We start from the raw sequence: 27,470 nt of genomic DNA on the forward strand, positions 1-27,470 counted from the left end.
ACTGTGCATGTGTGTCACACTGTGGCTTGCAGTTGGCCCTGTGGGTATTTACACTATGGAAATGGGCAAACACAACAAGTCAGCATGCCACTTCTCAGCTGGTGGCTAAATATTTATCAACCACCACTTTAAGAGCTAGCAACCATAATTATTGTCTTCTTTGTTATAGGTTTTTACAAGTGCTTCCTGCTTGCATTGAAGATGAGAAACTGCTAATTGATATCATACATTTTTTAAATAAGTTATTGAAGGAGCAAAGAAAAAATTCATCAGTGGAACTTCTAAACTGGCTTCTAGAATTACTTCTTAGACCTGTAAGTGCTGTTAAGGAATTTGCATTTTAGGTGCGACAGTGATTTATTTGAAAATCATTAATACTGTATTGTGGAAAAGTGACATATTTATATAGCCTTGCTAAGTGATGTGCTACTCATGCTGTTTAGAGGGCTCAGAGCAACATGGCTTTCTTGATGTTGTTGTAACTAGTTGTATTAAATTAAAAAACCTATTCTCTTGGAGTTTTCTGCTGCAGCTGTATTTTCAAGTGGGGATCTTTGTGTGGGGGGAGTGCAAACAGGCACATGAGAGGCAGGGTGCCAAGCCAGATGGAGGCAGTGAGGGTATGTGAAGGTGAGGGTGGGAAGAGTGAGTCCAAAGGTGCTCAGGCTTTAATGTAGTATCATCCTAAGAAAACTTGCCAAAGAAGCTAGCTCACTATGTACTGTTGGTTTATGTGTTGTTGTTTTTTCAAACACCATATGAATTTATTTAACCCAGTAAAGATAATCCTTTTTGCAAGTAATCACACATAAATAACCAAAAATTAGAAAAGAGGGCCTAAATTGATAAAGAAGATAATAGACATAATAAGACATATATTTTAGAGAGAGTGGAAGGGAGAGGGAGAGAGAGAGAAACATTGATGTGAGAGAGACACATCAATTGTTTGCCTCCTGCACATGCTGCAACCAGGGCTGGGGATCGAGCATGCAACCGAGGCATGCACCTTTGACTGAAATCAAACCTGGTAGGTCCCCTTCAAGTCCATGGGCCCATGCTTTATTCACTGAGCCAGACTGGCTAGGGCTGTTACAAACATTTTAATTCTAAGGCACTTTGGGAATTTGTTGCACTACTAATCTATATTTTCATATAATGATATTTTGTTAATATATAAAAGAGCCTGGAAGTGGTGAGTTTGAACATCTTTCTTGACAGAATGAGTTTTTGATGAAGTTTGTAAAAGTGGGATCATACTTTTTTGTGGGGGTGGCTTTTTACAACTACACTGCGTATGTTTCTTTTTTGGCCACTTTCACAGGCACATGTGCATGCAGAGTTTATGGGAGGCATTGCACATTCTACTGTTGTAGTTTGCTGATGGGTGGAAAATGGGATATGATGGATGGAAACTGTGTGCTAAAAGAAAATGAACCATCATTACAGAAATTGTTGCCTTTTGGAGGTCAGCAGTGACACAATAATGATGCAAGTAGTTGGTTTAAAATTAGGATTGAATATAATGTCTAATGACAAAACCTTTAGATAGGATTAAGCACTTAAGGTTACTAAGTAAAGACATCTTTTCTGCTCTCTTTTGTGCTTGAGGAGTAGTAATTCATCCTGTATTTTACAATGAGGTTCACTAAATCTTTTTTTTTTTTAATATATTTTATTGATTTTTCACAGAGAGGAAGAGAGAGGGATAGAGAGTTAGAAACATCGATGAGAGAGAATCATTGATCAGCTGCTTCTTGCACACCCCGCACTGGGGATGTGCCCACAACCAAGGTACATGCCCTTGCCCGGAATCGAACCCGGGACCTTTCAGTCCGCAGGCCGACGCTCTATCCACTGAGCCAAACCAGTCCCGGCAGGTTCACTAAATCTTAATGTTAACATGTGAGCCCAAGATAGGTTATAAAGGGAAAAAGTCTCAGCAGTTTACTAACAAACACAAGTTATGAGTAGAATGAGATTCTTTGGAGGAATCTTAATTTTAGGTTATACATATTGTATCAATATAGTCATATAAAGTTATATTTTACTAAGATGGATTTTGTATTAAAATAATTTGTTCATTTTGTCAGTGTGTATGGGAGTTGGAGGCACTGTGGGTCTAAGTCCACCTTTGGTTATGTGGGGCTAAGAATACTATAGAACATATATTTATTTTTATGAACTTATCAAATGCGAATCTTGATTGTTTTATTCATATATGAACATGAAGTTATAGTTATGTTTCATGTAATTTTACTGGATCCAAATGAGGCAGTTCTTGCTCAAGATGAAAGGGACAGGTGGTAGAAAAAACTGCTTAGGTGTGAAACAGTAAAGGAAATTAAAAGCAAAATGTCTCTCCCCAGTACTCTCGAAAGGCTTTCAGTTGTATTGTTTGCAATTGTGTGTACCTGATTGAAGTATACTCTACATGTTACATATGTAAACAGCTTAGAATTTCCTTCCCATTTTTTCATTTCTTTTTCCTAAAGAGAATGTGGTTATTTTTGAATTGAGTTCATTAGGTGAAGGATGTTAGAACAGCAGTAATTATTGTACATTTATCTCTCTTTGTATGTTGTATATGCACTGCTCTGTTGATTGACATAATGCTGGGAACAGAATATTAAATAACTTTGCAGTAAAAAGGTTGTGAGATTAGGTTCTTATTCTGCTAATTCTTATCACTTTGGACAAATTACTTGACCTCTTTATAAACCTCTGTTTGCCCATGTGTAAAAGAAGAAAATGCAAGTTTTCTACTTTAATCAAAAAATTAAATGAATATTATTTTATTTATTTTTAGCACACTGTGACATTATAGGTGTTTGATAAATACTTCGTATATCAGTTAATATTTTCTATTCTCTTAATATCATTATATTTCTCTAGTTACTTCTTTAAAAATGGAAAACAGAAAAATGTTTAAATAGCATTAGTTTTATTTGTTTATTAGCCTAGGAAGTTGGCAAAGATTACAATAGTAGTGATATCAGCACTGGTTGGGATGCTGTGTCTTCTCACACCATGTGGGGTTGTGTGTATTAGTACACTTAATGTAGGGACAGTTTGGCAATGTTCATCAAAAGCAATACACTCTTATAATCTTCTGATTCAGTTATTTCATTGCTTAAAGTTTGTACATAAGACATTATTAGAATTGAGCCCACTATACCACGCAGTGAAATTATCAGTCACTAACTGTTCAATGGTCAGTGTGGTAAATAATCGTGGTTGAAAAATACCAGATATTAGAATGTTTTTGAAGAAGTAATAGTAACGAAGTAAGGAAATGGTTAAATAGTGGATTTTTTTCACTTGACCTCTGTTTTATTAAAAATATAGAATTATAATTTTATTTATACTCTACACATGCAAAAAGAGGAGTACGTGCCAGGAGGTTAAAAGCTGCTTTTCCTATGAGATGTGATTGTGGGTGGTGTTTGTTTCTCTCATTATGCTTCTCTGTATTTTCCTCAGTTTTCTAGAGTGGATATGCTTTCCTTTTGTTGAGATGATACATGAAGCATCCTTTGAGTGTAGACCATCTGCAGGAGGTCTAGAGACCCACACCTGCTGGTTAGGTAACACCACTCTTAATTACCCCAGAACACGATGAGCAACAAAAACCTCCATAGGAAACAACACACAGCTCAGCTAGACAGTAACTGTATTCTTTACCCATTTCATTTTTCAGAGTCCAAACCCTCTCTTAGACCTGCTGGTTCTGACAGAGTCACAGGCCCGAGAAGAGACAGATGACTTTCGGACGGCTGTCAGGCAACAGCTCCAGAAGGAACTGATGGCTCTTTACAATTCCCTGCTGCTCAGTTTTGGGGCGGTTACTAACAGGTACTTTTGTATCATTGAAGGTTAGAAGACGTGGATAGGGAACTGGATTCTCTTTTATTTCCAAGGAGTTGATTTTTTATTTGCTTCAAGTTAAGAGAAGGAAAGACTTCAGTAATCATTGTGGTGGTCTGTTTTCATTCCCGCTGAATCTCTGCTGCAGCCTGATTGCAGTTTCACATGGAAAGTGTTTCGTTGTTCTCTAAGTTTTAGTTCTTGGTCATCTTTTAATTCTCTACACATCAACCTGAGTGGTCATATCCATTTCTATGAATTTATGAATATTTTTACATTAATTATTTCAAATGTCTGTCAGGTTCTGACTTCCATTTTTATTTTAAAAATTAGCAAATTTTACTATTTATTTTGATTATTTAAATGTGTACAGTTGATGGCTTTTGGTATATTCACATTGTTGTGCAACTATCACTATAATTCCAGATCATTTTTATTACCCACCCAAAGAAACTTTGTACACATTAAGCAGCTTCTTCCCCACACCTTACCCAAGACCATGGCAGTGATAATGTTCTTTTTGTATATGGATTTGACTGCTCTGGACATTTTATACAAATGGAATCAAACAGCATGTGGCCTTTTGTAGTCTGGCTTCTTCCACTTAATATCGTGTTTTCAAGGACCATCTATTGTATAGCACATGTAGTGTTTATTTCTCCCGATGACTGAGTAATAGTCCTTGTATAGATATACCGCATTATGGTTATCCCTTTATCTGTTGGTAAACAAATGAGTTGTTTCCACCTTGAGGATTTTAGATAGTGCTGCTATGAACATTCATATACAAGTTTGTGTGCAAACATATGTTTGATTCTAAAGATTATACCTAGGACTAATACTTGTGATAAATCTATATTTAACATTTTTGGGAAGAGCCAAGCTATTTACCACAGCAGTTACACCACTTTACATTCCCTCTAGCAGTGCTTGAGTGTTGCCATTTTTCTACATCCTTACCATCACTTGTTACTGTTATATCTTTGGAGAAGCAAGTCCTTTTCCTGTTTTTGAATTGTTTTATTGTTGTTGAGTTGTCTTTATATATTCTGGACGTTAATCCCTTATCAAATATATGTTACAATTTTTTTCTCCAATTCTGTGGGTTGTCTTTTCACTCTCTTGATAATGTCCTTTGATGCATACAGAAGTTTTTGCTTTGATTAGGTCTTCCTGTGCTTAAATCCCAAGGCTCTGCTGGAGGGAGAGGCCTGATCCCACACACATGACATTTTGTTAAAGCAGCCCTGATTCAGTTTAACACCTGGTTAGATCCAAAAGATCAGCCCATAACCCAAGTCTTGTGATCAAAGGGCAGGCCATTACCATGAGAAATTATTATGTTCTTCACTTTAACTAGCTCTTTTATACAAAAGTTTGATATATAATAACAAAGAAAGCGAATTATGATAGCACAGAAAAATGTCTCCCATAATTAGGAGAAAAAAGTCATTAGAAACATATCTATAGATGTCAAATATGAAAACTTTAAAGCTACCATTATAAATAATATTATTTTAAATAAGCATAATAATTATTAGAGGAACATATGGACAAGATTAGTAAAAATGTGGAGAGATGGGGACTATAAAAAAGAACCAAATACAAATTTTACAACCAAGAATTAAAATTTCTAAAATAATGACTTCATTGTATTTTATTTTATTTATTTATTTTTAAAAATATATTTTATTGATTTTGTACAGAGAGGAAGGGAGAGAGATAGAGAGTTAGAAACATCGATGAGAGTCATCGATCAGTTGCCTCTTGCACACCCCTTACTGGGGATATGCCCGCAACCAAGGTACATGCCCTATACCGGAATCGAATCCGGGTCCCGTCAGTCCCCAAGCCGACACTCTATCCATTGAGCTAAACCGGTCTCGGCTTATTTTATTTGTTTTTTAAAATAGATTTTTATTGATTTCAGAGAGGAAGGGAGAGGGAGAGAGAGAAAAACATTAATGATGTGAGAGAATTATTGATTTGCTGCCTCTTGCATGCCCCCTACTGCAGATCAAACCTGCAACCTGGGCTTATGCTCTTAATCTGAATCGAATCCAGGACCCTTGAGTCCACAGGCCGATGCTCTATCCATTGAGCAAAACTGGCTCGGGCGCCAAAACCGGTTTGGCTCAGTGGATAGAGCATTGGCCTGTGGACTGAAAGGTCCCAGGTTCAATTCCGGTCAAGGGCATGTACCTTGGTTGCAGGCACATCCCCATTAGGGGGTGTGCAAGAGGCAGCTGGTCAATGATTCTCTCTCATCGATGTTTCTATCTATCCCTCTCTTCCCCTCTGTAAAAAATCAGTAAAATATATTAAAAAAACAAAACAAAACAAAACAACTGGCTAGGGCTTTTTTTTTTTTTTTTTTTTTTAGTTTTCTGTGAAAAAAACACATTTTAGTGAATTAAAAATTTGAATTTTTAATGATAGTGAATGATTAAAAGTATAGGTTTAGAATATGTCAATTAAATTCACTTAAAGTATCCATTTAATTTTCATTCCAAGTTTTCAATTTTTGTGTGTGACAATACCAGTATCCATTTATGTATTTTTCAATTATTGCTGCTATTTTACATTTTATTCTCGAGATGCTATTTTAACTATTCTTTTTTTTTTCCCCAACTTTTCTTTAGAGAGGGAATATTTTCTGCCTTTTGTCTTAATTTATACTTTTCTGATAAAGTATTTGTTAAGAATCCTTTGCCACCAATAAGACAATCACCTGTTAAGCCCATCACACTCATCCTATGGTTGACTTTTTTCCTTCCTTTACATTCCCAGGAAATGCTTGGAACTTTTTTACGTTTTCCAAACACAGCTGGCTCTGAAACTGCTCCAGTGCCTGAGAGTCACGGATGCTCCTCACTTCTATGGCCTCCCTTCCCTGGAGAGGACCTTACGAGGGATGGCTCACCTCACTGCTCTGCCCGGGTGGAGCTCACATTCTCCTCTTGCAAAGCCACTCGAAATTTGTGGGAAGTACTTATCAGGTCTCCTAGAAGTAAGTAAAAATAACCAGTGACTGTAACAGCAATAGCAACTCTCAAATAATAGCTGTTTACTGTTTACTCATCACCTCCTGTGTGCCACGCACGGGTAAGTTTTAAAGAGTTTTATTAATAAATATGTAGGAATTTTTGTTTTAATTGTGGTAAAATTTACCATCTTGACCATTTTTAAATGTCTAAACGGAGAATAATACATACACTTTACGTGGTTAGGATTCAATTCAGATATGTCAGTAGCAAATGATATATTTGGCCTTTTTCACCATTCAGAGTAACACTGCTGTGAACTTGCTTACATTTGTTTTTCAGGTCATCACTTCCTTTTACGTGGAACGTGGAGGAAATGCCATGTCTTTCATGGGGAAGGGGGTGACAAAGAGCACGATTCTTTGCTTGCTTCACTTATCTCATGAGATGATGGCCGAGGCCCAGAGCTCGGTGAGAGCATTGAGAGCTGCCCGTCTTCCGAGCAGTCGTTAGAAAAGGAATGTGCGATGTCTAGTACATTTTGAACCTATACGTTTACTATATGAAAATATTTCTTTTGACTTTTCTTCTTGGAGACAAAAATGACCTTTGACTGAGATGTTTCTTTGTATTGCGTATTATAAAAATCTGAAATTTTTTTTTATTTGAAATCTGTTTTGATTGAAATCTGTCTTGTGAGCTACATTGTTTCTAAATCATGGGGAAAATAGCTATTCTGAAGAAAAAAATGGTATATTTAGCTTTTTAAGGGGAAGCTGATATTTTTGTTTGCCTTGTTTTGGCTAAATTAAGGAATTAAAACCAAGTCTTAAGTGTATTTTTACTTTGGTTTGGTTTTTTAAAAATAAGAGTTATTTAAATTCCCTATATTTTATTCTTAGAGACTTCCCTAATCTATTTGTTTCTTTTTTATTTTTTACATTTTAGGAGTGGATGCCACTTTGGTTTTTGCCTTTGGGTGGTCATGGTGAGGAGCACACTCCTATGCAGCAGGGATTGGCTTGGCTGATTCCATTGTGGGTGGATCGAGACCCAGAGGTCAGTGTGAAGAAAAGTTGAGTTATGATGGGTAGATAAAAAACAAAGGACATAAAGCATATGCATATACATATTCCTGTCTTCCAAAATGAGACCATTGTAGTGACTGTACCTTAAACTTTATTTAATCCCATCTTAGCTTGGGCTCCATAACAAAATACCGTAGAGTTGGGGAAGGGAAGGACTTGAAGAACAAAATTTTATTGTCTCACAGTTCTGGAGGCTTGGAGTATTAGGGGAGAGCTCTGTTTCTTGCCTTCGGATGACCACCTTCTCATCAGATCAGGATCCATCCTTAAGACCTCATTGAACTTTCATAACCAGCTGAAAGGTCTGTCCTCAAATACAGTTACATCAGGAGTTAAGGCTTCAACATAAAAATTTGGGGGGTATATGTTTCAGTTCATAGCACCCCCTCTTCATCAGATTCATTAGGATACAGATTAAAAACAGAAAAAAAGATAGAACAGTGAAAAATATTGGAAAAACCCAGCCATTTTCAACCAATCTAGAAGGATAGCTGCCAAGTGATATTTGAGTGTCATTTAATAGAATAGTTCCATTATAGTGCAAACTTTTATATTAGTAACACATTTTCTATATGTTTGTCATACAGAAAACTGTACATATTTAACATGCACAACTTCATGTGTTTGGAGATACTATCACCACATCAAAGTCAAACATATCCTTCACCTCTAACAGTTTCCTCCTGCCTTCTCTTTGTTTGTTTGTTGAATTTTGTGATTAGCAAATATTTAAGTCTGTAATACAGTGCTGTTAACTATGCACACTGTTCACTAATTTCAAGCAAGAAATGATTATATCCTATTATACTAAAAACTTTGATTTACAGAGATATTATTTGATCTGAAACTAGAGGTTACATTTTTTTAGACACATTAAACTTGGACTTCCTGCAAGTTTCTCTCATGAACTTGTTGCTGGACTATATCATGACCACATTTTTTAAAATTGCTTTATTGTTATTAGTGCAATACTGTTTTGGGGATCATAAATCAGAAATTCATCAAAATGCATAACTTGTAAATGTCTTATAAAAATAATTCCATTACTTATTTTTGAAAAGAAGGTTCAAAAAAGTTAAAACCATTTATTTGTAAGAGACACTAAGAAAGATAGAACAAAATAATTGGTAATCTCTTTAAAAATGAGGGAGACACAGGCATTGGTTCATTGAAGATATGTAAGTGCTCTATGCTTTCCCTAGAAAAAGTCTTGTAAGCTATATTTTTTATTCTAATTTATACCTGGTATTGATTTTTTGGGGACATTTGCTTTTATTTAACTTTTCCCCTTATATTATTGTTTTCTTGAGTCATGGAATAGTATTTTATTCATTCATAAACTTATACAGGGCACTGTTTTCTACCAGTGTCTTTATAATTTAGGATTGTCAAGACAATGTCATAAAAGTATGATATCTTATGTACCAGAAAAATTAAGAATTTATAGTAGGGAATCAGATTCTTTGACAACCTTCTTTTAATTTTTAAATTTTTATTTTTTTATCTTTATTGTTGAAATATTATAGACGTCCTCCTTTCCCTTGTCTCCTTCATAGAACTCCTCCACCTGGCTCCCATCCTCCCCAAGCCTTCACCACACTATGGTCTGTCCATGGGCTGTGCATATATGCATATAAGCTCATTGGTTAATCTCTTCCTGCCTCTCCCTTCCTTATCTTGAACAGGTGAGGTTCACTTCTCTGGGATTAGGATCTGCACTGACCACCCTAGAAACTGGCTGTGTGGCCTTGGCTAACAGCTGTCAGAACATTTCTGGTGGGCTCTGGGGAACTGTGGTGAACATTCTTCTGGACCAGTTGGAATGCAGCATGGTGCGCCGAGAGGTAGGCCAGTCTGTTTAACACCTTCTCCCCTTTCCCTTAGAAATGCATGTGATGGTCCTATGACCATACCAACTCCCTATTGAACATGGTGGACTGACCCTTGACCATCATCTCTTACGTCTGCAAAAACCCAAATAAAATGGTGGTAGAGAAAGAAGAACATATTAATTCACAGTAAATATTGGAGTCCTTTAATGGCCTGTTGACATGTGCATGAAACATGCTTTTGTTACTAACTTTCAATATGTTGGTTATTTCAGAGGTGGCAACCAGATGGCAGTATTGACTTTTTTTTTTTTTAAATTTCAGGCTGCATTTATTCTTCAGAATCTCCTTGTAATTCCAATGCCATCAGAAATTGTAAAGGATTATACTTGGCAGGTGGGTGACTTTAAACAATGGTCTACCTAGTAGATAGTTGAGATTCATTGATGATAAAAGTTTCAGCATATATATATATATATATTTCATTACTGGTGAATTTTCATACAAGGCAATAGGATCTCTTGAAAGAAAATATAGAAATTTTTTTAATGCTTGATCAGATTTATAAATTCTGCTCTGTAGTGGTAAAGTAATTTTATTATTATTTTTTCATCCTCACCTGAGGATAGCTTTTACTGATCTGAGGGTGGTGGTGGTGTGAGGGTGAGAGGGAGAGAGAGAAGAGAGAGACATCAATTGATCAGTTGCCTACTGTACGTGCTCTCACAGGAAATTGAACCCACAACCTTTTGGTGCTCCTAACCAGCTGAACCAACCACTAGGGCTGCAGTGGTAAAGTACTAATTTTAAACAGAAATGAGATCACACAGTGTTTACGAAGCACGTGTTGCACAAGTCGTCATGTCTGTTTGGCTTCTTCATCTAAAATAGTTGCTAAACGTTTAACAGTTGTGACCTTAGCATTTTTTATGAGTGCAGCCTACTCGTTGTAATACTCTTTAAATAGGTGTGTCTATTCTCTCGTGATTAGATTCAGGCTCCGTAGTTCTGCAGAGAAGCCATGGAGGTAGTGTTCTCAGGGCAGTGTATCAGGAGACCTGCTTTCTCTGTCCCATTGCTGGGAATACTAACTTTGCTCACTTTTGAGGTAAAGTCCCCAGTGTTATTCATTGTGGTGTTAGGGGAGATACTTTGAGACTACAAATATCTATTTCTTATGAAATTTTTTTCATTAGTTTTAACTTTTTTCCACTCGAGATTCTTGTCTAAAACAGTTGTTACAGAATGATTGCCAAATGGTGATTTTTTTATTTCCATCATTTCTTCTACATTTATTACATTTTACTCTAAGGAAGAGCTTTCCTTTGTTCCCCATTTATTTTATTTTATTCCACTTTTTATTTTTTATTTTATCTAGACCAGTATTAACTTCCAGGAAACTTAGTTTGTTTCATGGGTTATAATCGGTTTGTCATTAGTTAGATGTTTAAATTATTCCAGATTTGCCCAAAAGGAGCCCCTTCAGGAAGAGTTTTTGTCCTTTTCACATGTCTTCAACAGTCTTCCTCACTTTCTGGTATAGCAAGATGTTCTAGACTTTCCAGCCCCAGCCTGGAATTAGACATCTGCTCGAAAGCCCTGATTTCTGTTGATTAGAGGTGTGGGTTCTATATATGCTCATTGTTTGGGGAGGGAGAGATGTCATTAGTGCTGTGTACTCTTAGTGGGCACAGCTGTAAACTGTTTGCATATGTGTTTGTGTGTGTTTTAGATAGTGGTCATTTATAGTCATAATATAGATTATTTTCATGTTCAATGTGATAATTATTAGTGCACATTTTTCATTCTTTAATGTATTCATCACAAAGTATTGATTTAACAAAACAGTAAGTAGTGTTAGAGAAGCAATATCATCTTAACTATATTTATAATTTATATGTAGGTAAGGTTTTCTTGTGTAATTAGGATCATTTTTCTATTCTTGATTGCATTATAGCATTTAAAAATTTTGTTATGTATCAAAATATTTTTTTCTTCTGGAAAATATTAATTCTCTGTTCACAAATGTAATGTTTATTTTGTTTCTGTTTCCTTCTGAATCATAGCTAATGGATATATTAGAACTCTAATGCTAGGAGTAAAATATTTTTGAATATTAATATTATAGCTTATTACATCCTTGAAAATAATATTTTCAAATTAAATATTCTATGACATAATTAATTTTTTCTTTGCAAATTCATTTGTAATGGCTCCTAGTGATTTTAAGGGTTTTCTTGCTTTGCATACTGTCCTTCTCTGCTTCCTTGGCAATTCCGCAGATGATCTGGCAGCCTAGCACTCACCTGAGGGCAGGGCTGGTAAGAATATAGACATCCTGAGTCAGAGCAATTGGACTGAGTTGATCTCCCCAGTCCAGGGGACGACAGCCCCATCAATTACTGGTGGACCTGTAGAGGGGAGCCTGGCCTGTGTGTGAAAGGCTCCATTGTTCCGGCCCTGGTAGCATTAGTCATCTGGAAGCCTGAGTCAGACCATCTTTGTGCGTGTGCTGGGCTTGGCTTCACTGCTGAGGAAAGCTCTGTTGTTAATATGCTATTGCCACTAGGAAGCAGGGGCCTGTGGAGATTCAGGCTTAATGTTTAGTTAAACGAAATCAAATGAAAATAAATAATGACTATGTAATAATATGCATGTATTTCAGATCATTTGGTTTTCTTTGAGAAGTTAAAATACTTTGAATGAATTTACAATGAAATTCACTATCCCTTTCCATTCACAGAGACAGCTTTGCCTCCTACTGATTTTAATTCTTCAGCATGTTTGCAATAATGTTTGTTCCTGTGCTGTGTCGACACATAGGATTTAGCTCATTTAAACAATCTCCTCCATTGTAGTTCTATTACCTTCTTACTTTCTCTATGGGTCGCCCTGCTGTTTCTGGTTCTATTATCTATGGATCCCGCCTCTTGGCTCCACTTAGAAGGCAAGAGAATGTGGCTAAGCTGTTCCTATCTTTTTATTAGTAGTGTCTCCTCACTTCTACTGTAATCTTCGCCAGTTTTATCTTTACTTTTACTTTGTGAAGGCTGATTGCATTTACATTCTCTTCTGCAGCCTCCATTTATCTATGTAGGTTGATTCTAAAAGTGAAAACCACTAATTCGCTACAGATACACTTATTGGGCTGTGGTTACACTTTCTAATCTCTGCTTCCAGGACCATGACCACTCTGGCCTCTGTGTGTGTGTGTGTGTGTGTGTGTGTGTGTGTGTGATTAAAAATATTTATTTGGGTGATTTTTTTCCCCAAACCCTAGCATTTTTATTTATTTATTTCTTGCACTGTGAGTTTATATCATATCTCAAGTTTTTCTAAGCTGTTAATCATTCTTTGTCTTTAGTTATAATTTCTTGGTGGGAAGTGTATGTCGGTGCCTGTGGCTATTCCCCTTGGCAGGGTTAGATCAGCAGAAAGGGAAGTGGCAATCAGCTATCACTGTGGATATTGATAAGGCCATGCATTCTCTCTAGCTTATTCATAGGTACAAAGACTAATTGTGGATGTAATTACTGGACCACATTATTTCTGATATTTTAATACTTATTGTTTTGTGTAGGTTGTTAAACGAAATCAAATGAAAAATAAATAATGGCTGTGTAATAATATGCATGTATTTCAGATCATTTGGTTTTCTTTGAGAAGTTAAAATACTTTGAATGAATTTACAATGAAATTCACTATCCCTTTCCATTCACAGAGACAGCTTTGCCTCCTACTGATTTTAATTCTTCAGCATGTTTGCAATAATGTTTGTTCCTGTGCTGTGTCGACACATAGGATTGAGCCATAAATTCAAAAGTAGCTTTTTGAATTTATGGCTCAAGTACATAATTATTTGATTAAAGTTGCACCATTTTATAGAAGAATTTTAAATTAAATGGCCCCTCAAGAGATGGAGTGAAGCCTCTGCCTTCAGTGGATCATTAGGCAGCAAAGACGTAGAATGCTGGGAAGTAATGAATGCCCTAGGCCTGCTGCGCAGGACAGGCAGGGGAGAGGCCAGGTCACACCTGGGGACTGTGGGGAAACAGTGGGTCTTTTTGAAGAAATCATGTGATAATTCACTGTCTCTCTTTCTCCCTCTTTTCCTCCAGGGCCCCTGTGTCCATGATGAGGACTCTGGCCTGTCGCTGGTAGGAAAGCCCGCGCTGCAGGCTCTCTTGTATCACTGCCATTTCTATGAACATTTACATCAGATGGTGAAACACTGTTACCTGGGACTGTATACCTTTGATTCAAGTTGTTCTGCTCCTAATGGAACTTCAGAAAGCAGTGATTTAAATGGTAAGTACATTATATTTAGATTTTTATAAAATATAACACCTTTTAAACTCTATTTGTTATGAAATGTTTGAAAAATAATGCCAAGTACACAGGAAAAATTGGTTTCTTCTCTGGTTCCGCTTTCCTTTGTTGCATTAGGGTGTATTTTCCTTCAGGCATCTTCCCCTATAGCTTTTGTTTTATATAATTGTGTTCATATCTTATGTATGTTTTGTAGCCTCTTCTTTCACTAAACATTGCCTAAGCATTTTTCTACATTATAAATACTTCATAGAAACCATTTCTGAAATCATATAAATGTTTCATAAGTTTTCATACCCTTCAGCAAAGTTTTATACTTTTCTCTACTATTGTTTTGAAATTTGGAAAGGTTCATCCTAGGCAATCTGGAATAAGACCTTCTCCTACCAAGTTCTCTAATTTGTTTTGCTAATATAGCAAAAATTATTTATATTTGTCATATTACTCATTTATCAAAATATCTTGCTGAAACTTTTTCATTTCTGTTTGTAGATTCTCTTGTAGTATAAGACCTTAACATGTAGATAATAATTATGTCTTATATTAATTTCTAATGATTTAAAAATAACAAACTTTAAAATAAATTTTAAAGTAATTAAAAAAAAATCTTGACATAATTTTACACTTACAGAAAAGATACAAGAATTCTCAAATGTTACCATTTTATAATATTTGCCCCCATGCCATGTGTATGCATATAATTTACTTGTATGCCTATGTATGTATTTTTTCCCCCTGAGACATTTAAGAGTAAATTGGAGACATGCAGTTTCTTTATCATGAAATATTTAAAATCTCTAATTCACTTTTCTGCTCATTTCTTGGAGGAATTAAGAGGAAAATTAAATTTGATGACATTTTGGACATTCTAAATAAGTGTCCATCCCCATTTAATTGTTTGGATGTCTTTGGACCTGTGTTACTCAGAGCTTGGCCCTGGAGCCATGCAAATGTATGGCCCCGCCCTGATTTGGGGAATGGACAGATGTTCTGGCATTGGACCCAGGAATTGCTATAACAGGCTCTATGTTTCTTATGCACATTACATTTGCAATTTATCAAGAATGTGCTCTTGATAATGTGCTAGATTAAGCTAAAGCACAGTCAGTTAATTGCATTAAATTTTCTGTACAAGAAGCTTTACATATAAATTAATTAGGCAAATAAAAATTAGATCAACCTCTTCTCTTAGTTCTTGATAGGTTTCATGTGATGACTGTTTTTCTGTTAATTGTTTCAGTACCCAGGAGACTATTTGCTTGACTGCTTTCCTATTGTCACAGGTTTGGATGACTCACTCAAGTTTTGGAGGGCACCATCTAGAATGCCCCATCAAGACCAAGACCCAAATTCGCTCTCCACTTCAGAAACAATGGTACTTCCAAAGAATTCATAAGTGCTTCCTTTGAATCTGTGAAACAATTTGAATTTACATAGTGGAGAGAGAAGCCTAGTAGGAATTCTAAGGTTTGTTTGGTTATAACAGCTGCAATTCACTTGAAGTTCTGGCTGAGCAAAACAAGGGGCTGCCTTGCTCATGTCCCTATACTGACCATCCTTTTAGATGAGTTTCCATCCTCTTTCCTATCTTCTCTGATTCAACCAAAACTTTAAATGTTATAATAATTGTAGAAGAAGAAAACAGATCTTAACTGATTAATAATGCTTGAGTGCCCTGAAATTTTGCTTAAGAACAAAGCAGTTTGGAGATAGCTGACCCACTCAAAGATTCCAGATGGTACTAATGGACACATTTCTACACACATGCATTAGACAGAAGCTTGTCCTGATCATATGAGATACCTGGAATTTATGTACACCTGCCTTTTTTCTTTTTCTTCCCATTCATAAGTTACTCTATTCTAAAAAGTTTGACACACTAAATATGTCTAAATAATAGTAATAAATGGTACTGGTTTTTATTTGTTTTACAAGCCCACAGAATCATTTATTCTCCACTGGAAAACAGTATGTTTTATTGGAAAGTGTTTTTGGAATAATTATTGTGTTTGTAGAACCTAGGATGAAAAAGTTGTCACTTGTGCTTCCAGGAGCAAAACAGTATGAGAATAATAGCTATTATACAGACATTAATAGGAGTCACTTACCACACAGTTTCTCAGGAGACTGATACTTTTCCCTACAGTTTCAATAGTCTTTTATTTTTTTCTAGACTCAAAAGAGAAGAGTTGGTTTTCAGTGCTAAATTGAACCTTTATTTGGAAAAGTAGAATAATTACCTTGGTTCCACTAGATGTCATCCTTTCCTTTCCAAGCTAGAAATAGTATCTGTCTTTGTCTCAGTAAGAGAAATAATATGACTAAATGCAAAAAGGAGTTTATTTAGTTCACAGATGGACAGCATTAATATGTGCTTAAAAGTAATTCTTCTTAGGTTACCCTGTTTGTTTCAAGGGCTGTTGACTAACCTGAAAATATTTGTACATTTTTCAGTTCTTTGCTCATAGTAGCTGTCCAGTAAAAAGTAATTGCTCTATTTAATGTTGAGCTATCTTAGTTATTTTGTAGATATCAAGATGTATTTATCCTATACAAAAAGACTTAAGTACAGAAAGTGAAAGCAAATCAAACTCTTGAATTTCTCAATTTTATAATAATATAAATATTACAGATTAGTATACTGGATTTTCTGAGAAAAACTTTTGAAATTTATTATTGTAATCAAATAGAAGCACCTCTTTTAATGTGAAAGCCTTTAACTTGTTTGTGTTAGGATGCAACATACACTTTGAGAAATATGTAGCAATGGAATCTGTTTTTTAAAAGAATTTTTATATATAGTCCTATGTTAGATTTATTTATTGAAGTTTCTAAAAAGACTGGTATTATCCATTAGAATTTTTACAGTCAACTCTTTTTTTTTTTTTTTTACTTCCAAATAAGAGTTTGGGCATCAATGGCTTTTTACAAAATTAGGGATTTTTATTCACTGAAGTAGTTTAATTACCCTAATTCTTCTCATCTTATCATGTCTGACATACTCTATCTCTTTGTCTCAACAGAAGAAAAATCTGGAGGATTTATTTATTATACCAGTATTATTTTAAACCTAAGCTCTCAGAACCTAGACTAAATAAACCTTTCTCAGGCATAAGAAAAATTTAAAATTACAAATTGAAGCATCAGTTGCATGATGAAAATCTTGCTAATAAGCTTATGTGGTTATTTATATAACTGTTTAGTGTATCTCACAGATTTAACAAAGGATGTAATTTATTGATTGGTGTTTTGCTTTTCCATTTAGTTTTTCTAAGGAAAGCTCTATGATTGATTTGGGTCAGATCTTAGATTATACCATAGAGACTTGATGGTGTAATCTAACGGATATTAGTTCAGTTACTTGGCTCTGGAAGGATTGGAATTTTGTAAATTACACATAGAGTAAGGGGTGTCATTGCCACCTTGGTGGTATTGTCCTTGTAAATAAGCCAGTTCAGAAATGGCTTCCGTCTAGTTCAGTGGCCCCATCCCCAGGCAGTAGTTGTTTTTCTTCCTGTAGTCACTTTTCTAGTTCTCAGAAGTATCCAAACTAGATAGGGGGTTTATACCTAGTACATACCAATGTGCTGCAGCAGCTTTAGGACCACATTTAGTCTAAAAAACAGGGTACAAGTCTACTCACATTTTTTCCCTTTTTAAAATAAATTTATTGGGGTGACATTGGTCAACATGAACATATAGGTTTCAGGGGTGGGTTTCTATGTTACAAGATCTGTATATTGCACTATGTGCCCACCACCCAAAGTCAACTCTGCTCCTGTCACCTTATATCAGGACCTCCTTCTCCCCCGGCTTCCTCACCTCTCTAGGCAGAGCCGAGAGCTCCCAGCTACAGGGCTGCATCTGTGGACCAGCTGAGCTTTCCTCCATTCCTATCTCTACGTTTATTCCTGGTTTCCCACCTTCAATGTGCAGGTCTCTCAGGCGTGCCTCTATATTGAGCAGGGAATTCTTTGTAGAATTATAGTTGGTTGACTTGTCGAAATCTCAGGAGAAGAGGCCAGAGAATCTCTTATGCTGCCATTCTTCTGACATAAAGCACTTATTCACAATTTTAAAACATGGAAAAATAGAAGGTATGAAAAGTTTCTAAGGGATTTAAATAAGGGTTAGCCAAGAGAGCTGAGTCTGTTTTTGGCTATGAAGAGATAAGATGTAATAGCTGTGAAAATCAGATAGATATTTCAGCAGAATACTAGTAAAATGGCATGAAATATTAAAACTGACATTAGAGAATTATGGCTTGACTTTTGTTTGATAGTAATTGAAAGTTATTTCATAGACTGGAGAGCAGGCCAAGGACAGTTACCTCATTTTTGCCATGTTTTAAAAATGTTTGTACCCTATCTTTTTTCATATCACAAACCCTCATTTTCTTCCTTTGTTATCTTTTAAATTTTTTAAAAATTACCTGTTTAGGCACCAATGCTGCTTTTGATGAAGAGAATGAAAGGCATTATGAGTTCATTTAGACAAATAAAACATGCAACTCCTAAATGAACTTTGAAAAAATTTTAAAGTATCCAGTGAACTCCTTTGTTTCTGTAAGGCAGAATACCAAGAAACGGGGTTTGAACATTTGATACAGTTTCTTCATAAGATAAGAAACTGTTTTTAAACTCAAGTTCTACTTTGATATGGTAAATGGCTTTGTTGTTTCTTGCTATTTCAGAAGGACTCTCACAATAGTAACTGTTTATGTTACAATGAAACATGGTTTAGAAATCTTCTTTAGTTATCATATCTATTGATAAGCACATCGATGAAGGTTACTTTTAGTGTTTTTAAGCAAAGCACTGTAGCTTAAGTAGCATCAGTTTCTCTGCACTGACAGGCCTTTATTGCCTCTGTAATACCAGTGTGGTATAAGGCTACAAATATATAGACTCAGTTCAGTAAAATTCAGTTTCATTTGTCTTTTTATATAGATGTAAATTTGAAATCTCAGGATGTGTCATGTGGCAGATGTGAAAGAGAGAGAAAGTCTAGGTTGTGGTTTTGCACGTAGGCCATCTTAACAACTCAAGTCTACTGAGTGTGCATGCGTACAAATGCACATGCACAGTATCTGCTAAGACCCGAACTAGGAGGATTAGGTAGAGATGACTGTTGATCCCTCTGGGATCTGCAGGGGCCACAAAGCCTCAGAGTTCTTAACTTTTTATTTCAGTGCTAGTCTAAAAAATGTTAATGTGACTACACTGAATATAAAATAAAACAATACAGCCTATTTATGAGTTATTTACTTAGACTGAAATTTATTTAGTTTTATTTCTTGACAACTATGTGTGTAGCTTATATTCTTGGCTACAGCTTCCTATCACTTATTTCTTGTTTTTGCAAAATGTCAAGCTTAAAGTGGTGAGAGACAACTAAGGTCTTCAAGTTGAATGGGGGAACTTTTAAAAAACTGTATATTAACTTCATCTACCATTTTCTTCCAATTTATATTTTTTGTATTATCAGAAATTGTGAATGAACATAACCTTGATTTTTGCTTTCATTCTATTTTATATATCAAGTCTAAGATACCCTACTTGAAGTATTAGGATAAATGTGCTGTAAAATGTGGGGAGGGTTTTAGTATTTGAGTGTGTGAGGCAGGATTGATTCCTAAGTTCACCTGACAGCTCAGGCCTTCTGTGTACACCAACATGGGCCTTATCCAGGTCTGTGAAGTTCATGCTATCACAGAGAAGTTAAATTGATGGTAAGAAAAAGAGTGAACACCTCTTTAGATAAGGTATTTTTTCACATAGGAGGTGCCAAACTCATCAGTTTGGGCTTCTTCAAATTAAGGGAGGCCACACAATCTTTTCATCTTATAAACCTGTAGTGAAATTGTGTTTGCCTTTTACAGAATTCCTGTTATATTTAATGTTTTAAAAAGTGTTGTATTCTGAAACATAAAATCAGCATATTGCCTACATTTTTAGAGTTTTTTTTTTTTTACAATATGGAGAGAGATAAGAAAATTATTTTAGTATTTATGGTAATTTCTTCATAGGCACTATTAAAATTTGTGTGTGCCTTTTAAAACTTTAAAAAGCTCTTTTGAGTTAAGAAATCAAGAAATTAATTCAAAGAAAATGGAAAAAGTCACTCAAAGAAATATATGCACCCCATGTTCATTGCAGCATTTTTTACAATAAGCAGTATGTGATGACAACCTAACTATCTATCAATGAATGAACCAATAAAGAAAGTATAGTATAAGTATGCAATGAAATATTCAGCCATAAAAAAGAATGAAATCTTGTCATTTGCAATAAGGGAGGACCTCAAGGGTATTATGCTAAATGAAATAATTCAAACAGAGAAAGACAAATACAGTGTGATTTCTCTTATATATGGAATCTAAAAAATAAATAATTAGAAAGATAAATTAAGTTCATAAAAAATAGAAAATGCAAAATATCTCAAGGACACAGTGAATTATAAAGTTGTATATTTCCACCTTTTAACATTTAGGTAATAAGAGAAAATAGGTCTTATTGGGACCTTAATATCCTTAATGGGTTTCAAATCAAAACCTCTCTCCTGTGAGTTACTGATTTACATAAACTGTAACAGATCCTATAAGAAAAAGTAGAAACTGCCACTCAAAAGCCCTGGCTGGTGTGGGTGGAATGCCATACCAAACAACAAAAGGTGGTGGGTCCAGTCCCCATCAGGGCACATCCCTGGTCAGGGCATGTGTGGGAGGCAACGGATCAATGTTTCTCACATCACTGTTTTTTTTTTTTCTTTCTTTTTTCTCTCTTTTGTCCTTTCTCTACAATCAATTTAAAAAGAAAAGAAAATATGGAACATTTTCTAGTAGCAAGTGTTTTCGACTAGCAAGTGTAGTTTTGCTGTAAACCTTCTGTTTAAGGACATCTGTCTTGTGCTTCATTTCCCACGTGTAACAATTTTCTTGCTGGTCCATAGGTGGCATCTTCATCAGGGAGTGCGGGACTGACATCACTGGTGACCTCAGCTGCGTCTCTCCCGGAAGCCTCACACGACCAATTTGTGGCTCCAGGTACCCTTTAGAAAAACATTCCACTTTCAGAAAAAAAAGTGACAAGTTGGTCCAGACAGATATTTTGAAAGTAAATGTCTAGATAAGACAAAAATTAAATAAGTCCCAGAACAAAATGTCTAGATAAGAACAAAATGAAATGTCACAGAACATGATGGAATAAATTAGAATAAATATATCAGAGAGTTACAAAACAAATACTTTTAACTAATAAATGGGAATTTGCTATCCAAAAAATTATCTGACTGCCATATGGTTTCTTCTTAGTTAAGCATAGATAACTGGAGAACTATGAATATTAGTTAACTTCATTTTTTCCCCTCCTTTGGAAAAAACACTTTAATTTACCACAGTGATTGTGAAAGTGAAGAGAATCTGATCCTGCATGTTTTTCAAAGACTATGCTTCCATTTTAAAGCACACAGAATCCAAAGAGTCTTTATTTCGAACAAGTAATGAGTAATCTCGGATTTATTTTTGTTAATGATAATATGTAAACTTGACACTTTGTGTTAGGGACTGCTTCCAACTCTATTATGCTTCCCCAAGTATATATATATATACATGTACATATATAATTATATTTGAAGGTTATAGTTTAGTATTGAATTCCTAACCTGCAGGGAATATACTGTCTAAAGAGAAGGTAATTTTAAACACAGGAAGTATAAGTGTCTGCGCAGAAAATGTTTTCTAAAATTTCAGAAATACCTGCTTAAGACATTAGTCTGAATTTTTATTTCAGTATTTGTTCCATAACTTCCTAAACAATTTCCCATGCTGGTTTTTAGGAGTTTATATTGACAGTATACAAAAGTGTTTAATTGTAGGAAATATTTTATTTTTATTTTCTTGAGCTCTAAAGGAGCAAACTCAGATTGTTTAAATAGCTAAGGATACAGAATAGGAAATTTTGATAACAAATTTAATGAATATTTATCTCTAAGGCTACATTATATCACTCTTTTTTTGAACAGCTTTATTGAAATACAATTCATATGCCATGCAGTCCACCCATTTTAAGGGTACAATTCATTGGTTTTAATATATTCACAGAGTTGTGCAGCTGTCACCACAATCAGTTTTAGAATATTTTCATCACACCCAAGAGAAATCATGTATCCATTGCCCCTCTCCGGCACCTTCCCCAGCCCTACACAGTCACTAATATATTTCCCCTCTTTATAGATTTGCTGGTTTTTGGACATTTCATATACATGGAATCATACAACATGTGGCTTTTTGTGTCTGATATCTTTCACTTAAGCATGATGTTTTCAAGGTTTATCCATGTGATAGCATGTGTCAATACTTAATTCCTTTTCATTTCAAAATAATATTCTACTGCATCAATATGCCATCTGTTATTTACCCATTCATCAGTTGATGGTCCTTTGTATTTGTTTCGCTTGGCTATTTTTGAATAATAATGCTATGAACATTTATGTACAGTTTTTTTTGTGTGGATGTATGTACACTTGTGTGGGTTTTTTTTTGTTTCATTACTCTTGATTTGGATTCTTTTCTTTTCTGGGACTGTGCTTAGAATGTATATTCATGCACAGTTTTGCCTATCACCCATCCCTTCAGTGTATGTAGTTGACAGAAAAAGTATTCTCACCTTTTTGTGGAGTCTGCACAGTCCTTGGACGGTGCTGGAGAGCATTATACTTATGTTGTCAGTGAGCCTCACCATCAGAGCAGTGTGTGGTGCTTCGACGCCTTTAAGTAGTATCAAGATACAATATCTTGTAAGTGATAATGAGATTCTAGTTCCCTCAGCTGGAATGTCTGGCAGGATTTTCCAGTGCAGCTGCTTAGTCCTTTTATTTCTTATTCTGTTCTTCTTGATTAACTTGGGGATTATCATGTCCCAATGTGACTGAGAACAGGATAACAAGTATATTTCCTGGCATATACATTAGGGCCCCTTTAGACATCCAGCTTTTCATTTTTAAATTAGTTTCCAACTTTTCTAAAAGAAAATTATTTTATGTTATAAGAAAACCATTAATAGGAGGATCTCATGGTCTTTAAGCCTACATTTGATTTATAAAGTTCAATCACTACAAAATAAGAATGTTACTCTATTTGAGTATTATACATATAGATAACTGGGATAATTCTGTCCAGATAAAATATAAAAATTATATTGAATATATATCGAGTGAGTGTGAGTTTCCTCAATGCTGTGCTCCTCCTGTTTTGCTTATGTTCTTTTCTGCTGTATGGTTGCCCTAGAAAGACATGCTGGAGACATGTAACACATAGTTTGTGAGTAGTATTTAAAAATTTCCCTTAAAACTATTTGAACTTTTTCTGTGGAAATACCTAAATTTAATTTTCTCAGTTTTATTTGATTCAAAAGGTAATATCTTTCTTGATAATATATAGTCCCAAAGTGCCTCCCTGAAAGAATTAATTAATTATAGAGGAAAAAATTATAACTTTATAGTGGAGAAACATAGCAGACCCCACTTTGATCAGAAGGTCAAAGTTCACACCACCAATAATGGGACAAGGAGGAATCATTATTCTCCTGATGTGGTGTGCTGAAGGTCTCCTCAGAGGGAAACACCCAGCATCTGACCTTTTACCACATAACCAGTGTCAGGTCCCGAAAGATCAAGCAAGACGGAGCAGTTCCTTCAGATGAGACTTGAACGTGATCCCTACCTAGATCCAAACAAGGAAAAGGACTTTTTCCTTTGCTATAGAGCAGTGGTCGTCAACCTTGCGGACCTCACAGACCACTGGTTAGAAACTGCTGCTATAGAGGACATTCATGGGATAAATATGTGTGATTTGGAAAAGATAGATTAGATAATACTGCTTCTTCATTGTTAATTTCCTGGTTTTGATAATTGTCCTATGATTATAAAAGACAAAATCCATGTTTAGGAAATTAAAGGGGGTTATGTCTGCAATTTACAAATCCTATATAATAAAATTCTACATAATAATCCTATATAATAAAATATGCAAATTGTCCCCTTGGGCTGTTGTTAGACTGAGAGACAGGGAGTTCGACATGTGCTGACCACCAGAGGGTGGCAGGGAACATGGTGGGTGTCTGCAGTGTAGTGCTGGCAGCGGTTGGCATTGGAGGCCCTGCCAGCCCAATGGGCCCCGACAAGAGCGGGATCGAGTGGGACTGAGGCGGGATGGTGGAACAGGTGAGCAGGAGGCCCCAGGCCAAGGCAGGTGCAAGTGGGGGCCCAGTCGTCCCGCTGATCTTCCCATAGATGGTGACCGGCAGTGGTCAGGCTGGGACCGCTGCCCAGCTCCCAGGTGCTGAGGAAGTTGGGCGGAGGGGGGGAGGGGGTGTGAGGGTGAGAGGGCCTGGCCCCATTCCATCATCCTGCAGGCAGGATGGTAGAGCAGGTGAGGGGGCAGTGCCAGGTCAAGATGGGGTGCTAGGTGGGGCTGAGGGACTCCACCCATGCATGAATTTGTGCACTGAGCCTCTAGCAGTACATAAGAAGGTAAGTAGATAGATAGCTAAAATGTGATGAAGTGTTAATATTTAGGGATCTTGCTGAAGGTATATGGCATTCTTTGTACCTTTTGTAAATCTGAATTTATTTAAAATATAATGTTTCTTTAAAAAAGAAATAAGGAGTGATGGTCATGAAAGGGTCTTGAGGCAGATCAGTTTTCTTATTAGCTGTTCCCTGCCGAGACTTCTAGGGAAGCTCCACAGTCTCATGTTGTCAGTTCTAAAACCCAGAGTCTCTGAACACTGAAAGTTTTCTCAGATGCACTTGTGAGAACACTTGCTCATACCTCAGCGCATGTGCTTGCAGCACCTGCCCTCTAGTCGTCTGCTGACCGTGATTATGCACATGCTATGTGCAGAGATGGTATTATGCTGTTGCCCAAGATCCTGTTGGAGGTGTTAATTTACATATGGTATTTGTAATTACTATCTTTCTAAAATCTAAAACTATTTTGAATTTTGAAACACTCTGATCACCATAGTTTCAGAAAAAGGACTGTGGACAGTGTATTTGTTCCTCTGTGTCTGAATGCCCTGCCTTTCTTATTTGGCTTTTGCACTTTTATCCAAGATACACACACACACACACACACACACACACACACGTACATATACACAGAGACACCCAGGTGTACATGTCTGTGAACACACTCATGTGTATTGTGTGTATGGATATGCGGACACAGTCACAAATGTACATGTATGTATGTGCGCACACACAGTGGAGGTGGATGTCTAACTCCCCATCTTCATAGTTGAGATGAGTCAAGCACTCAGGGAATTCCATCTCTCTTGGGCACGTTAAGGAACTTTCCTCTGATCAGCAGAGTTTGAGACTATTGCACAAAACTACAAAGTAAACAAAATAATGACATTTTTATGCTTGTTTTCTATGCTAGGTCAGCCTGAAACAGTGTCCTCACGGCTCCCTCATGACTCGTCCCTTTCTGCTCTCCTGCCCAAACCATGTATCCTGGTCACCCCGCCCCTGCTGTCAGCTATTTGCAGCCTCTCAGACAGCCTCCTGGTGATTGCTCCACAAGACACAGCATCTGCCTTCCGACAGGCTCGGCTCATAGAGCTGCTCTGTGGGTAAGAGAGAAGTACTCCAGAGTCATGGTGGTGGAGGTGAATCTCACAAATTGTATTCATGACTCACCATATGGCTTCATGTTCTGGATAGTTCTTCATTATTTGTAGGCTCATTACATTGCAGGTTTTTGCTTTTGCCAGAATTGTACTGACAGCTTTTATTTTAGATCCATTAAACCACTTGTATTGATTTATTATATTGACTGTTAATTTCTCCCCCCTAAATCCCCCCCCCCCGAAAAAAAATCCTTATTTTGTAAAATTCAGAGGCTCTAAGCCCTACTTATCCTCTACCACACTCTAGGACTATTCAGTCCCCTTGTCATTCTGACTGGAAAGAAGGAGTTTGGGGATTTAGCTCTCTCGTGGTCATATAAAAATAATATCCATAGATTGAAAAAACAATTTAAAAAATTCATTTGCAGTTATTTAGTTATGGAGACTGAAAGTATTCTCATAGAATTTAGGGAAATTATGATATGATTAATTCATTTATCTAGTATGAATAAGCCTCTGACATAACTTTTTCTGATTTTCTTATTGGTTATATGATATAGTTAACAGCGGTTTGCTGTTCTGTTGACTAATGAGTTTGCCTACCACTGGTATAGTAAGGAAGGCCTTAGATAATTTATAAATATTAACTTACTTACAAAGAAGTGACTTACAATGCATAGAAAAGTAAAATACATTATCACTGAGATGGGCTTTTCCTCCGTTATGTTTGTTTCACTTTATCTCCTTTTGCTGACCAATTTAAGGTCTAATTAGAGGTCATTCGCTCATTTGTGTTGCAGCCTTGGGAAAGTTACTCTGCCTTTTGAGTGTCATTGATGACACCTACTCAGTAGAGTTAATGTGAAGATTAGAAGTAATGTTTTAATAAGATTTCATTAGATGTTTTTCTTCAGAATTCTGCTGCTTCCCACATTTATCTGATAAGATCCTTTCCTGTGTTGTAAAATAGCTTTTTATGAACATTGACTTTCTTTATAAAAATCTTTTCTCTTGAATCCTATTCAAGGTTACATTCAGACTTCAAATTCTGACTAATCTTTAGTTAGAGGCCTACCAAACAATTGAAGGGTTTTCTTTTTCTGTCCTAAATAGTATTGCAGATGCCACCCTCATAGAGACATGTGTCCAGGAACTCAAGGCCCCACTGCCTTCATCACCCCCAGTGGAACACATGCAGGCTCAGGTGAGTGTCTGTTTGTATGTCTGTTTGCTTTAAGTGCCTTCTCAAGGACCTGCTGCATACCAACCAGCATCTTCTCAAGTGAATAAAACAAACATCAAGTACAAATCCATATATGCCTGATGATGTCATTGATGGACATCTAAGAAGAAAGTCTAAAGCAGGGAAAGGGAAGTGAGGTCATAGTTAGGAGATAGAGTTTTTCCACATAATGTGGTCGGGAGGCCTTTCAGACAGTGACATGCGACTTGAAGTAAGTGAGGAAGCTAGTCCTATGGGACAGAGCAGGTTTGTGTTTGGCCAAAAAGCAACAAAACCGGAGGGACTGGTGCAGACATGAGGACAGGTGAAGTCAGAGGGTATGAAGAGCCCCATAAAGGCAGAGCCTCGCCTGATTTGTGTGTACCATTAGGTCCTCAGTATCAACATAGCACCTGTCCCATGGCAGGTGTTCATTCATGTATCATTTATGTAATCCTCACAACAGTCACATGAAGTTAATGGCCTCAGAATGAGGTGGGAGGAAAGTGTGTGTGTGTGTG

The 27,470-nt window shown here is 36.2% G+C and overlaps 1 protein-coding gene across 4 annotated transcripts in view; it reads left to right on the forward strand.

Moving 5' to 3' along the window:
- The window catches only part of RTTN (rotatin), a 106,737-nt gene that overhangs the window by 52,640 nt on the left and 26,627 nt on the right, over window positions 1–27,470 (forward strand). For all 4 annotated transcript variants that reach the window (XR_004984390.2, XM_036418611.2, XM_045574297.1 and 1 more), the window contains 12 exons: window positions 170–314; window positions 3,698–3,852; window positions 6,655–6,874; window positions 7,191–7,319; window positions 7,797–7,907; window positions 9,622–9,780; window positions 10,090–10,161; window positions 13,884–14,073; window positions 15,378–15,469; window positions 21,046–21,139; window positions 25,538–25,730; window positions 26,841–26,931. Coding sequence is in view for 3 of the 4 variants with exons in the window: in XM_036418611.2 (XP_036274504.1) it covers window positions 170–314; window positions 3,698–3,852; window positions 6,655–6,874; window positions 7,191–7,319; window positions 7,797–7,907; window positions 9,622–9,780; window positions 10,090–10,161; window positions 13,884–14,073; window positions 15,378–15,469; window positions 21,046–21,139; window positions 25,538–25,730; window positions 26,841–26,931 (1,651 nt within the window). In the remaining variant the exon portion in view is untranslated. The remainder of the gene's footprint in view (window positions 1–169; window positions 315–3,697; window positions 3,853–6,654; window positions 6,875–7,190; window positions 7,320–7,796; window positions 7,908–9,621; window positions 9,781–10,089; window positions 10,162–13,883; window positions 14,074–15,377; window positions 15,470–21,045; window positions 21,140–25,537; window positions 25,731–26,840; window positions 26,932–27,470) is intronic.

Source organism: Pipistrellus kuhlii, unplaced genomic scaffold, assembly GCF_014108245.1.
Source record: "Pipistrellus kuhlii isolate mPipKuh1 unplaced genomic scaffold, mPipKuh1.p scaffold_m20_p_6, whole genome shotgun sequence".
Taxonomy (NCBI): Eukaryota; Metazoa; Chordata; class Mammalia; order Chiroptera; family Vespertilionidae; genus Pipistrellus; species Pipistrellus kuhlii.